At 42.2% G+C, this 13352-nt stretch overlaps 1 protein-coding gene across 1 annotated transcript in view; it reads right to left on the bottom strand.

Annotated features, from left to right (window-relative positions):
* EPB41L5 (erythrocyte membrane protein band 4.1 like 5) overlaps nucleotides 1-13352 on the bottom strand; it is a 214491-nt gene that overhangs the window by 22189 nt on the left and 178950 nt on the right. The window contains exons 23-24 of the mRNA XM_023556079.2: nucleotides 2116-2157; nucleotides 1659-1792 (exon numbers count right to left, since the gene is read on the bottom strand). Of these exons, the coding sequence (XP_023411847.2) occupies nucleotides 1659-1792; nucleotides 2116-2157 (176 nt within the window). The remainder of the gene's footprint in view (nucleotides 1-1658; nucleotides 1793-2115; nucleotides 2158-13352) is intronic.

Below are 13352 nucleotides of genomic sequence, written 5' to 3'. Positions count from 1 at the left end.
AAATACCACAAGTGGATGGCAGAAGTTTATTCCCTCACAGACTAGCTGGCTAGAAGTCCAAATTTAGGACACCAGCTCCAGGGTAAGGCTTTCTCTCTCTTGGCTCTGGAGGAAGGTCCTTGTCATACATCTTCCCCTGGTCTAGGAGCTTCTCAGTGCAGGGACCGCAGGTCCAAAAGACACGCTCTGCTCCTGGCACTACCTTCTTGGTTGTAGGAGGTCACCTGTTTCTCTGCTCACTTAAGACTGACTTAAGACACAATCTAATCTTGTAGACTGAGTCCCGCCTCATTAACATATCTGCCAATAATCCCACCTCATTAATATCATAAAGGTAAGATTTATAACATGTAGGAAAATCACATCAGATGACAAAATGGTGGACAACCACACAATACTGGGAATCATGGTCTAGCCAAGCTGACAGATATTTTTGGGAGACAATTCAATTTACGACATTTCGTCCTTCGGCCCTCCCAAATTCATGTCCTTGTCACATGTAAAGCATATCCACCCCATATTATAGCAAGACTCTTAAATCAACTCCAAGTTCAAAATCCAAAAATCCTTCTTCATCTGTGAAACCTAGAATACAAGTTATCTGCTTCCAAAGCTCAATGGTGGAACATGCACAAGCTAGACATTTCCATTACGAATGGGAGAAACTGGAGGGAAAGAAGGGATAACAGGTACCATGCAAGTCAGCAGAACATATTACATTATCCCTCAAGGCTTGTTTTCTGGGACCATTTAGACAATAGTCCTGTCCTCTAGACTCTAGGTATTGACCACACTTCCCAGATTCTGAGTGGAGGCCCCCTGGCCCAGGGCTTCAGCTCTGCCTTCCAGGCCCGCTGGAACGGCAGCTCTGCTCCCTCTGCTTTATGCGGCCCCATTCTCCTGGTCCATCTGAGTGGCAACTCCACCCTTTGAGGCCCCTGGTTCCTTGACTCCTCGGCCCCTCGGGCCTCTCTGCCCACATCTGCCCTAGCATTTATGACTTTAACAAACAGAAATTTATTCTTTCATAGTCTAGGAAGCCAGAAGTCTGAATTCAGGTGCCAGCTCCAGGGGAAGGCTTTTTCTCTTTGTCAGCTCTGGGGGAAGGCCCTTGTTCTCAATCTTCCTCTGATGGAGGAGCTTCTCAGTACAGAGACCCTAGGTCCAAAGGACATGCTATGTTCCCGATGCTTCTTTCTTGGTGGTATGAGGTCCCCCTATCTCTCTACTCGCTTCTTTTATATCTCAAAAGAGATTGACTTAAAACACAACCTAATCGTGGAGATTAAGTCCTGCCTCATTAACATAATAGAAACAGGATTTACAACACACAGGAAAATCACATCAGATCACAAAATGGTGGACAATCATGGGAATCATGGCCTAGCCAAATTTACACACATTTTGGGGGGACACAATTCACTCCGTAACACCTAGCAAAGATAACTTTGTAAAGAAACCATAATAAGGAAGGTCTGTTTCATAATTTAGTAGAAAACTGTGACTGACAAGAAAAAGGAGAAAACATTACTCAAAAGATTTATCCAACTTCAAGTAAGCTGAACTAAAGAACTGACCATGTTGCTTATACATATGTATTTAATATTATTATTTTTTCCTCCTAACAAATGTCTAAGAACTGTAATGAATTTCCTCACCTAGTCACAGCATCGACCAAGAACGGTGCTGGCGGGGAGATCAGCGAGGAGATTGCTTCTTTATTATCATGTCCCTCCTTCCCAGACAAGGACATTCCGTTTCCTGCAAGTCCATTAGAAATGACACGACTCTGCTGCGGGAAATATACAACATGTCTGAACAAAGAGGCAACAGTGTCCACCCAGCACTTCAGCTCCAAACCACCTTCACTCAAGAGCAGGGTGACCAGAGTGTTTTTTCCTTACCATCCTTCACCTCAGATTTTTTTGTTGTTGAATTTGTCACCCTAAGCATTTACGAACAGAAAAGTCACTAGTTTGAAGCCATTAAAGCTCAGTTACAGAGCTCTGATAACAAGCCTTCCATTTTTAAGGAAAAACGAGAACCTGATGGTCAACTTCAGATCTCACTTTGAATGCGTAACCAAAAGAAAAATGACAAAAATCATGAACTTACTGGCACAATCCAGCGGGGTGTGATCATGGATGGTGAAGACACCTAAAAAAATTTACATATGTATTTACTTTAGAGAAGACTGACATTGTCATAATTACATTCACAATATTTCTGCTATCATGAAATACATGGTGAGTGGAAATTCAAATCCCACTTTGTCACTGAATAAAAAAACAAAACTGAATAAAAAACAAAAACCGAACCAGCTGCTGTTGACTCAATTCTGACTCATAATAACTGAGGGGAAAAATCAAAATAGATTTATTATCAATTGTTCCCCTTTGTTCCACTTCCATTTTGACAAGAGCTGAACATGCAGCACTTCTTCCTTTGACTAACAGCCTGGAGCTACGTCAGAGCTCAAGTTAAAGGGCTCAGTCCTCCAGGCTGCCAAGTCTGCCCAACACCTCAGATGCCAACCTTGAGCTTGGGAGTTCTCACTTCTGACCTGCTGGTGCCAAATTTGGAGTTTTCCCTCTACTCCCTCAGATACCAGCCACAAGCAGAGGTCCATCAGCCCCCTCACTTCTGACCTGCTAGCTCCTACTATTGAGGGGCTTTGATAATTCTCTAGAAAGCACAGTTTTATTACAGCAAAAAGGATACATGTCGAGACACACAGGGCAAAGTCTGAGAGAGTTCCCAACGCGCAACTTTCATGTCCCAAAAAGGAACACGCTACCCCCCCATGTGCATCAATGTCTTTCACCAACCAGGAAGCCCATGGAGCTTCCATGTCCAGAGCTTTTATTGGGGGTCTTAATTATGTAGACAGAGCCTTGGTGGTGCAGGGGGTAAGTGCTGTGGCTGCTAACCAAAATGTCGGCCGTTCAAATTCACCAGCTACTTCTTGGAAACCCTATGGGGCAGTTCTACTCTGTCCTATACAGTCACTATGAGTCGGAATCAACTAGATGGCAACGGGTTTTTTGATTATATGGACAGAACTGACTGAATCATGCTTGCCCCAGCTCCAGGTCAGCTGATATCAATCAGTGGACTTCCTGGCCTGGCCAACCCCACCCTGAGTAACCTCATTAGCATAAACCCTCAGGTGTGGTCTACAGGCTTCATCAAAGATACTTTAATTACTGGAGAATTTCCATGGTTTGAGAGGTTATCCCTCAAGAATCAAGTACAAAGACCAAATTCTTTGGGGAAAGTTAATTTTAAAGCCCACACATGGTAAGGAGGAAGGCAGTTCTTTATGGTCCCCCTTAAGCTGACATAGACTTCTGAATCCAAAATTTTTTTTTTCTATGATACAGCAGCTACACCTTCCCCTTTAACAAACTGTCATAATTTTAAGAATCTCTAACCTAAAAACATACTGCTCCAACCAGGGGCAGACTATCCAACAGACAAGGTAAACACAGTGCTTACCCTGCTTACCAGATCCATCATAGTGAGCCTGTTTCCAGGTATGGCTGGCATCTCTCTCCCTTTAACCCCACAGCAGCTTCCTATAGAATCAAGCCCTCTTTTAAAATTTACAGTCCCCGACAGCATTTGATGACCCACAAAGCAAGGTAAGCACAGGCTTACTTGTGCTTACTTACTAACCTGCAGTGAACAATTTCCCATGGATTTCACCACATCTTTGTTGTGCTGGGAAACCCTGTTGGCATAGTGGTTAAATGCTACGGCTGCTAACCAAGAGGTCCGCAGTTCAGATCCACCAGGTGCTCCTTGGAAACTCTACAGGGCGGTTCTACTCTGTCCTAGAGGGTCGTGATGAGTCCGAATCGACTCAATGGCAGTGGGTTTGGTTTTTTTGGTTGTTGTGCTGAAACCCATGTTAAATTGTTCACTACAGATGATCTGGTAAGCAAAGTAGGCCGTTCTTACCTTGCCTATTGAATAATCTGCCCCTGGCTCCGAGAATGCTACTACTATTCTTGGTTTAATTAATGAGTGTCCTCCCACACCCCCAGTATCATGTTTATTTTCTGAAATTTCAGCTCATTACAAATAACCACAGCCTTCTTGGTAGCATTCTGAACAATGGCTTGTGATTAATCCAAATGAATAGCACAAAGGAAGAAAGTACACAGGAAAAAAAAACAACTGTTTATACACAGGTGGTTCTCTAATGACCAATCATGCATGAGGAAACGGCAATAAAACACCCATGTTGCTCGTGAGTCACATGGCCTTTATTACATTCTTTTTTTTATAATACCTATTTTTTTATTGATATTTTGGTACACATTATTTTTAGTTTCTCATTCAAAAATGTATACACAAATTGTTTTTTGACACTGCTTGCAATCCCTACAATGTGTCAGCATTCGCCCCCTTTCCCTTTATACCCTGGCTTCCCCATGTCCATTTGCCCAGTTATCCTGTCCCTTCCTGCCTTCGCTTTTGGGCAAGTGTTGCCCATTTGGTCTTGTGTATTTGACAGAACTAGGAAGCACGTTCCTCACATGTGTTACTGTTTGTTTTATAGGCCAGTCTAATCTTTGGCTGAAAGGTGGACTTTGGGAATGGCTTCAGTTCTGAATTAGCACGGTGTCTTTTCCAGGTGCCACAGTCTTGGAGGCTCTTCCAGTCTCTGTTAGACCAGTAAGTCTGGTCTTTTTTTGTGAATCTGAAATTTGTTCTACATTTTACTTACACTCTGACCGGGACCCTCTAGAGTGGTTGTACTGTTTTACATTCCCACCAGCAATGCATAAGAGTTCCAGTCTCCTCATACCCTCTTCAATATTTGTTATTTTCTGGTTCTTTTTTTTTTTTTTTTTGATTAGTGCCAGTAATGTCAGGGTGAGACGGCACCTCATTGCAGTTTTGATTTGCATTTCTCTAGTTGCTAATGATTGCTAGCATTTCCTCATTTCTCTGTTAGCTGCCTGAATGCCTTCTTTGGTGAAGTATCTGTTCATATCCCTTACCCATTTTTAAACTGGATCATTTGTCCCTTTCTTTTGGAAATGTTGAAGTACTCTACAGATTTTAGAAATCAGGCCCTTGTAGCATATGTCCTCCCAAAAACTTTTTCCCAGTCCCTTTTTACTCTTTGTTTCTCTTTTGGTGAAATCTTTTGATGAGCGTGTTTAATTTTTAGGAGCTCCCACTTACCTAGTCTCTTCTGGTATTTGTACATTGTTAGTTATGCTCTGAATTCTCTTTACACCAGGCATTAGGGCCCCTGGTGCTGGGCACTATTTCTTTTTCCATGATCTTTATCATTCTGGGTTTCATATTTAGGTCTTTGACCCACTTTGAGTTAGTTTTTGTGTATGGTGTCAGGTAGGGGTCCTGCTTCAGTTTTTTTTACAGATGGACATCCAGTTTTCCAAGCACCATTGTCATGGATTGAATTAGGTCCTCCAAAAATGTCTGTACCAACTGGGCTGGGCCAAGATTCCCAGTATTGTGTGATTTTCCTACATGTTGTAAATCCTGCCTCTGTGATGTTAATGAGGGAGGATTGGCGGCAGTTGTGTTAATGGGGCAAGAGTCAATCTACAAGGCTGGACTGTGTCTTGATGCAATCTATTGAGATACAAAAGAGAGAAGCGAGCAGAGAGACAAGGGGACCTCATACTGTCAAGAAAGCAGTGCCAGGAGCAGAGTGTGTCCTTTGGACCTGGGTTTGCTGCACGAAGAAGATCCTAGTCCGAGGGAAGACTGATGAGAAGGCCTACAGAGGAAGAAAGCCTTCCCCTGGAGCTGACACCCTGAATTTGGGCTGTTAGCCTACTTTACTGTGAAGAAATAAATTTCTCTTTGTTAAAGCCATCCACTTGTAGTATTTCTGTTACAGCAGGATTAGATGACTAACACAGCCATTTTTTTAAAAGGCTGTCTTTTCCTCACTAAATGGACTTTGGTCCTTTGTCAAAGATCAGCTGAGCATAGGTAGATGGATTTACATCTGGGTTCTTGATTCTGTTCCACTGATCTATGTGTCTGTTGTGCCAATACCAGGCTGTTTGACTACCCTGTTGTATACTAAGTTCTGAGATTAGGTAGTGTGTGGCCTCCTACTTTGTTCTTTTTCTTCAATAATGCTTTGCTTATCCAGGGCCTCTTTCCTTTCCATTTAAAGTTGGTGATTAGTTTTTTCATCTCATTAAAAAAATGCTGTTGATACTTGGATTGGGATTGCATTATATCTGTTGATCACTTTGGAGAGAACTGACATTTTCACAATGTTAAGTCTTCCTATCCGTGAGCATGGTATGTTTTCCACTTATGTAGGTCTCTTGCAATAAAGTTTTGTGGTTTTCCTTGTATAGGTCTTTTATATCCTAAGTTAGATTTATTCCTAAGTATTTTATCTTTTTAGGGGCTATAGGGCCACTATGAGTCAAAATCAACTCAACAGCCACAGGTTTGGTTTTGGTTTTATACAGAGTATTGTCTTTCTGATTTCCTTTTCAAAATTGTCTTTGTTGGTGTATAGGAATTCAACTGATTTTTGTATGCTGATCTTGTATCTTGCTACTCTGCTGAATCTTTCTATTAGTTCCAGTAGTTTCCTTGTGGAATTTTTGGCATTCTCTAGGTATAGAATCATATCATCTGAGAAAAAGGAGTTTTACTTCTTCCTTTTCAATTTGGGTGTTCTTTCTTTTTCTTGCCTTTTTGCTCAAGCTAGGACTTCCAGCACAGTGTTAAATAACAGTGGTGATAAAAGCCATCCTTGTTTCTTGGTTGAGAATGATACTGGTTGTTGGTTTTGTATAACCAAAACCGAACCAAACCCACTGCCTTTGAGTCGATTCTGACTCATAGTCACCCTATAGGACCGAGTAGAATTTTTTGGTTTCTAAGGAGTGGCTGGTGGATTCAAACTTCCAATCATTTGGTTAGCAGCCAAACTCTTAATCACTGCACCACCAGGACAGATACCCTTTACTGTGCTGAACAATTTCCCTTATATTCCTATTTTATTGAGAGCTTTCATGAGGAATAGGTGTTGCACTTTATCAAATGCCTTTTCTGCATAGATTGAGATGATTATGTGATTCTTTTCTTCTGTTCTATTTATGTGGTGGATTACATTGATTGATTTTGTAATGTTGAACCATCCTTGCATACCTGGTATGAAACCCACTTGGTCATTTTATTTTTTTGATATGATGCTGAATTCTATTGGTTAGAATTTTCTTGAGAATTTTGCATCTATACTCATGAGAGAGATTGTTCTGTCATTTTCTTTTTTTGTGTTGCCTTTGCCTGGCACTGGTATTGGGGTTATGCTGGGTTTCTTGAATGAATTTGAGAATACTCCTTCCTTTTCAATGCTCTGAAATAGTTTGAGTAGTGCTGGTGTGAGCTTTTCTTTGAATGTTTGGTAGAATTCTCCAGTGAAGCCATTCGGGCTATGGTTTTTTGTTGTTGTTGTTGGGAGTTCTTTTATTACCTCTTCAGTCTCTTCTCTTGTTATGGGTCTGTTCAGATTTTCAATTTCTGTTAGTTTAGGTAGGTTGTGCTTTTCTAGAAATTTGTTCATTTCCTCTAGGTTCTCAAATTCATTAGAGTAAAATTTTTCATAGTACTCTGTTATGATCCTTTTTATTTCAGTTGCGTCTGTTGTAATGTCTCCCATCTAACTTCTTATTTGGGTTATTTGCTACCTCTCCTGTTTTTCTTTTGTTGGTTTGGCCAATGGTTTTTTGATTTGTTGATCTTTCCAAAGAACCAGCTTTTGGTCTTGTTGACTTCTTCTATTGTTTTCCTGTACTCTATTTCTGCTCTGATCTTTATGATTTCCTTTCTTCTGGGGCCTGTGACCATTTTTTGCTCTTCTCTATTTGTTTGAGTTTTAGGGCTAACGTTTTGATTTTGGCCCATTCTTCTTTGAGTGTTTATTGCTGTAAATTGACCTCTGAGCACTGCCTTGGTTGTGTCCCAAAGGTTTTGGTATGATTTGCTTTCATTCTTATTTGATTCTAGGAATTTTTTAATTCTCTCTTTGATTTCTTCTATTACTCAGTTGTTTTTAAGGAAGGTGTTATTCAGTTTCCATGTAGTTTTATTTTTTTTCCTTGCTACTCCTGCTGTTGATTTCTACTTTTGTCGTACTGTCATCAGAGAGAATGTATTATTTCAATGTTCCAAACTTTATGAAGGGTTGCTTTGTGGCCTAAAATGTGGTCTATTTTGGAGAATGTTCCATGCAGGTTGGAGAAGAATGTACACTTTGCTGCTGTTGGGTGGAGTGTTCTATATATGTCTGTGAGGTCAAGCTGGTTGATTTTGGCCCTTAGATCTGCCGTACCTTTGTTGAGTTTCTTTCTAGATGTTAGGTCCTTTACTGAGAGTGGTGTTTTGAAGTCTCCTACTATTATCGTGGAACAGTCTACTTCTCTTTTCAGTGCTGTTAAAGTTTGTTATATATATTTTGGAGCCCTGTCATTGGGTGCGTAGGTGTTTAAGGTTATGTCTTCTTGGTGGACTGTACCTTAAATTGTTATATGATGTCCTTCCTTGTCTTTTATGGTTGATTTTGCATTATAGTCTATTTTATCTGAGATTACTATTGCCACTAGTGCTCTTTTCTGGTTACTGTTTGCTTGACATTTTTTTTTTTCTATCCTTTGATTTTTTAACATATTTGTGTCTTTGTGACTAAGGTGTGTCTCTTGTAGACAGCATATTGCTTGGTTGAATTTTTTAATCTACTCTGCCACACTCTCTTTATGAATGCATTTTAGTCATTTACGTTTGTGCGATTATCGACATATATAAGTTTATTGCTGTCACATTGCTGTGTTGTTGTTTTTTTCTGGTGCTTATCTTTGTTCCTCTTACTTTCCTGTGCTGAGTTCCTTTTCTTTGTGGATTTACTTTCCTTTCGTTATTATAGATTTTGCGTTCATTGAGACTTTATGTTTTTCTCTCTTATTCTGATAAGTTTGTTAACTTTCTTTGTGGTTACCTTGAAATTTACCCTTATCTTCCTAAGTCTGAACTAGACTTTTATTACTTGGTATCGCCTTGACGACTTCTCCATTTGAAAGTTTTATACCTACACCATTTATTCCCACATTTATTGTTTTGGCGTTGTGGTCATTTATAGATTGACATCTTTGTTCCCTGTTTTAAATCCTTTAGCTCTATCATTGAGAGTTCTTTACCTAGGCTGGTATCTGGCTGACACTGTCCTGTGTTCTAGACTCTGGCTGCTGCCTGTTACTGGTCTCTAACCAAAAGACTTCTTTTTAATATTTCTTGTAAGTTTGGTTTAGTTTTCATGAATTCCCTTAATTTCTGTTTATCTGGAAATGCCCTAATTTTACCATTGTATTTAAGAGATAGTTTTGCAGGATATACTATTATTGGTTAGCAGTTTTTTCTTTCAAGGTTTTATATATTATCCCATTGCCTTCTTGCCTACATAGTTTCTGCCAAATAATCAGAGCTTAGTCTTACTGTACCTATCCTTGTAAGTGACCTTTCATTTTTCTTGAGCTGCTCTCAGGATTCTTTCATTGTCTGTGGTCTTGCCAAGTGTCATTATGACATGTCTTGGTGACTTATTTCTGGGGTCTGGCCCATATTGGGTTCACTGAGCTTCTTGGATGGCCAGGTTTTGTTCTTCTACAATATTTGGAAAGTTGTCTGCCTACAAATCAACAACCTTCTCTGTGTTTTCCATTTTCTCCCTGTTGTGGAACTCCAATCACATGCAAATTTTTCCTCTGGATTGTGTCCCACATAATTCTTAGGTTTTCTTCATTCTTTTCTCTGATTTTTCCTCAAAGTGGCATCCATGGATTTGTCATCTATCTCAATGATTGTATCTTCCATTATTTCACATTTGCTCCTTGTGATGGTTAAGATTGTGTGTCAACTTGGCTGGGCCATGATTCTCAGTGTTTTGGCAGTTGTATAATGTTGTGATCACTTCCCTATTGAAAGCTGATACATGATCACCCCCATAACGGAATCTGCTGAGTGGTACCAGCAGGGGCGGGGCCTGTGGTGACTCACCACCCCCTAGGCCTTCATATCCCTGCCCTCCTCCACTTACTTCCTTCCTGCTCACCTTGCTGGGGCTTTTGCTTGTTCTGGATCCTGCAGCTGGCCTGCGGTTCTTGGGACTTGGGCTAGCAGCTTGCCAGCATCTTGACTGCTGATCATCAACCTTCACAGCCTGTGGCAGCTCTGCTCTCTGGCCGACTGATTTTGGGTTCACCACCCCCTGTAGCTACGTGAATCAGGAAAATTTTCTTCCCTGCCTCACAGACGTGGGACTTACAGCCTCTAAAAACCATGTGAGCCATTTCCTTGATATAAATCTCTTTTTATATACATACATATGTGTTTTACTTGTTTTGCTTCTCTAGAGAACCCAGCCTAAGACATCTGGTACCGAGACAGTGGAGTGCTGCTCTAACAGATACCTGAAATGTGAAAGTGGCTTTGAAACTATGTATGGATAGAGGACCAGCAGCAGCAGAGAACCAGCGGCAGCAGAACCAGGAGGCCAGAACCAGAGGCACTGAAGCTGACCCATGGAGTGTGATCGCTGAGTGCCTGTGCGCAAGAGGCTTCCTGGCATAGTGGGGTGCCTCCAGGCAATTATCAGCATAACTACAGAGCTTTGGAATGCTTGCCCCAGCAGGGCAGATGTGGGTGTTAGGCCGAAGGGCCGAGAGGCCAAGGAGCCAGGAAGCAGAAGCTGAAGAGACAAGGAACACAGGAAGCTGAGCTGCCTCAGTCTCAAAAGGGATAGCAGCCATGACCCCTGGCGTTTCAAAGGGTGAAGCTATGGCCTCTGGTGTTTCTAAGGGTGGAGTGGCCACTCAGATGGACTAGGAGAATGATGCGCCTAAAGCCAAGGGTGCAGAGTTGCCATTCCAGTAGGCCTGCAAGGTGGAGCTGAAGCCCAGGGCTGAGGGGTCTCCACTCAGAATCCATAGAGTGTGGCCAATACCTAGAGTCTGGAAGGCAAGGCCATTGTGTAAGTTGTCTCAGAGAACAGGATTATTTTCAAAGCCTTGAGGGCTAATGTAATGTGTTCTGCTGACTTGCTTGGTGTCTGTTATCTCTTCTTACCCTCCAGTTTCTCCCATTTGTAATGGGAACGTCTAGCTTGTGCCTGTTCTACGACTGTACCTTTGGATGCAGATAACCTATATTCTAGATTTCACAGATGAAGAGGAGTTTTTGGATTTTGGAGTTGGAGTTAAGACTTTTGCTATGATATGATGGGGTGAATATGTTTCCCGTGTTACAAGGACGTGTTTTTTGGGGGGCCAAAGGGTGGAATGTTATGCAGTGATTTGTGTCTCCCAAAAATGTGTGTATCAATTTCACTGGGCCGTGATTCCTAGAATTGTGATTATCCAACGATTTTGTCATCGGATGTGGTTTTCCTGTGTGTTGTAAATCCTGCCTCTATGGTGTTAACGATGGGGGATGAGCAGCAGTTGTATTGATGAGGCAGGACTCGATCTATGGGATTGGGCTGTATCTTGAGCTGGTTTCTTTTGGGATATGAAAGAGAGAAGCGAGCAGGGAGGGGTGGACCTCATACAACCAAGAAACCAGTGCCAGGAACAGAGCAAGTTCTTTGGATCCGGGTTTCCTATGCAGTGAAGCTCCTAGTTTAGGGGAAGATTGATGAGAATGACCTTCCTCCAGAGCCAACAGAGAGAGAAAGCCTTCCTCTGGAGCCAACACCCTGAATTTGCACTTTTAGCCTACTTTACTGTCAGAAAGTAAATTTCTCTTTGTTAAAACCATCCACTTGTGGTGTTTGTTATAGCAGCACTAGATAACCAGAGGAGAAAAAAAAACAAGTTTTTTTTTTTTTTTTTATAACTAAGACACTCCTAAAACCTTCTATTGAGTCGTTCATTTGTGAAATTCTGGTGTTTATCTTTTGGATTTCTAGTTGCTGTTTTTGCATGATTCCCTAATTCTTTATTTTGATATTTTGTTCTTTTATTATTTTCCTGAATTCTTCTGTTGCTTTATCTGCGTTTTCCTTGATTTTGGCTATGTTTTTGTTGGTTTTTTCTGTGTTTTTCATGATTTTCTCCATTTTTTCCTCAGTTTTGTCTGTGTTTTCCTTGATCTCTTTCTTAATCTCTTGAAGAGCCTTAAATATCAGTCTTTTGAATTCCATGTCACGTAGTTCCTGAGCCTTTTCTTCTACTGGAAGGTTATCTCATTATTTTGGCCATTTGCTGGAGCCATCTTGTCCTGCTTTTTTTTACATGTTCTGATATTGTTTGTTGTCTCCAAGACACTAAGGTATTATTTTTTTAACTTATTTTATGTTCATTTGTTTCATCCTGCTTGTTTTTGTTTAGTTTTGATCTGTCAGGGTAGGTGGGCTGGACGTGCTTTGCCACTTGCTTGTCTGTGGATATGACAGCTCTCATCACTTTGTCTGGGTGGGCAGGGCAGCAGCAGGCAGGGGGAGCATGCTTTACTGTACACTGGTTTGCCGAGGTGGCTGAGGGCAGACTGAGCAGACACTGTCTGCCTTCTGATGTTGGTCCAGTGGGGTGGCAGCATTGACAGCCCATTGCCAGGAAGATGGTGGTGTTGTAAGGGCAGTGGTACAGGCTTGCTTCCTACCATTCAGCAGCTGGTCAAGTGGAAGGAAGCGGGGGAGGGGGTGGTGGTGATGCAGACCTGTTGCAGTGGCAGGCCTGTGTACCTGAGATGCTCTAACTACAGCCACACAGCGAGTGGCCAGCAGGTGGGGGTGGAGTGGACCTGGGTACTGGTGGGAAGGGGAGGGACGTAGGGAGGTGGCGTGTGGGGCTAGATGGGAGGCAGAAAGAAAAAAAAAATGGTGGCATGGTGAAGGTCAGTGAGCGTGGACAGGGCGAACCCTTGCAGCGAAGGTCCGGTGTGCCAGTGGCCCTCTATCCGCAGCACTGGGGGCTGGCAGGAAGCAGGTAGGTGGCATATGGGGTTAGATGGAAGGATGAAAGAAGAGAGAGAACAGAAAGAAAAACAAGCAAAAAAGTGGTGGTGCACTGGGAACTGGTTGGTAGGGCTGGGCTGGACCTGGCAAGGCAACAGGCAGATGGGTCACTAGCCACGGTGGCAGATCAGGGGCCATCAGAAAGGGGTGGAGGTGGCATAAGGAGCTGGGCAAGAGGGAGATAGAAAAGAAAAAAAAAAAAAAGCTGCATGGCAGGAGGGGGCAGAGCGGGCCCAGAGGAAGTGATGGTGGTGGCTCACATTGTGGACCCCGGCAACTGGGGGCTGCCTGGGATGGGGGGGCGGTTCTTGCTTCTACTCTCCAGAAGGGT

Source organism: Loxodonta africana, chromosome 6 (genome assembly GCF_030014295.1).
Source record: "Loxodonta africana isolate mLoxAfr1 chromosome 6, mLoxAfr1.hap2, whole genome shotgun sequence".
Taxonomy (NCBI): Eukaryota; Metazoa; Chordata; class Mammalia; order Proboscidea; family Elephantidae; genus Loxodonta; species Loxodonta africana.
Note: the sequence above shows the minus strand (reverse complement) of the source record. Positions and strands in the feature narration are given on the sequence as shown.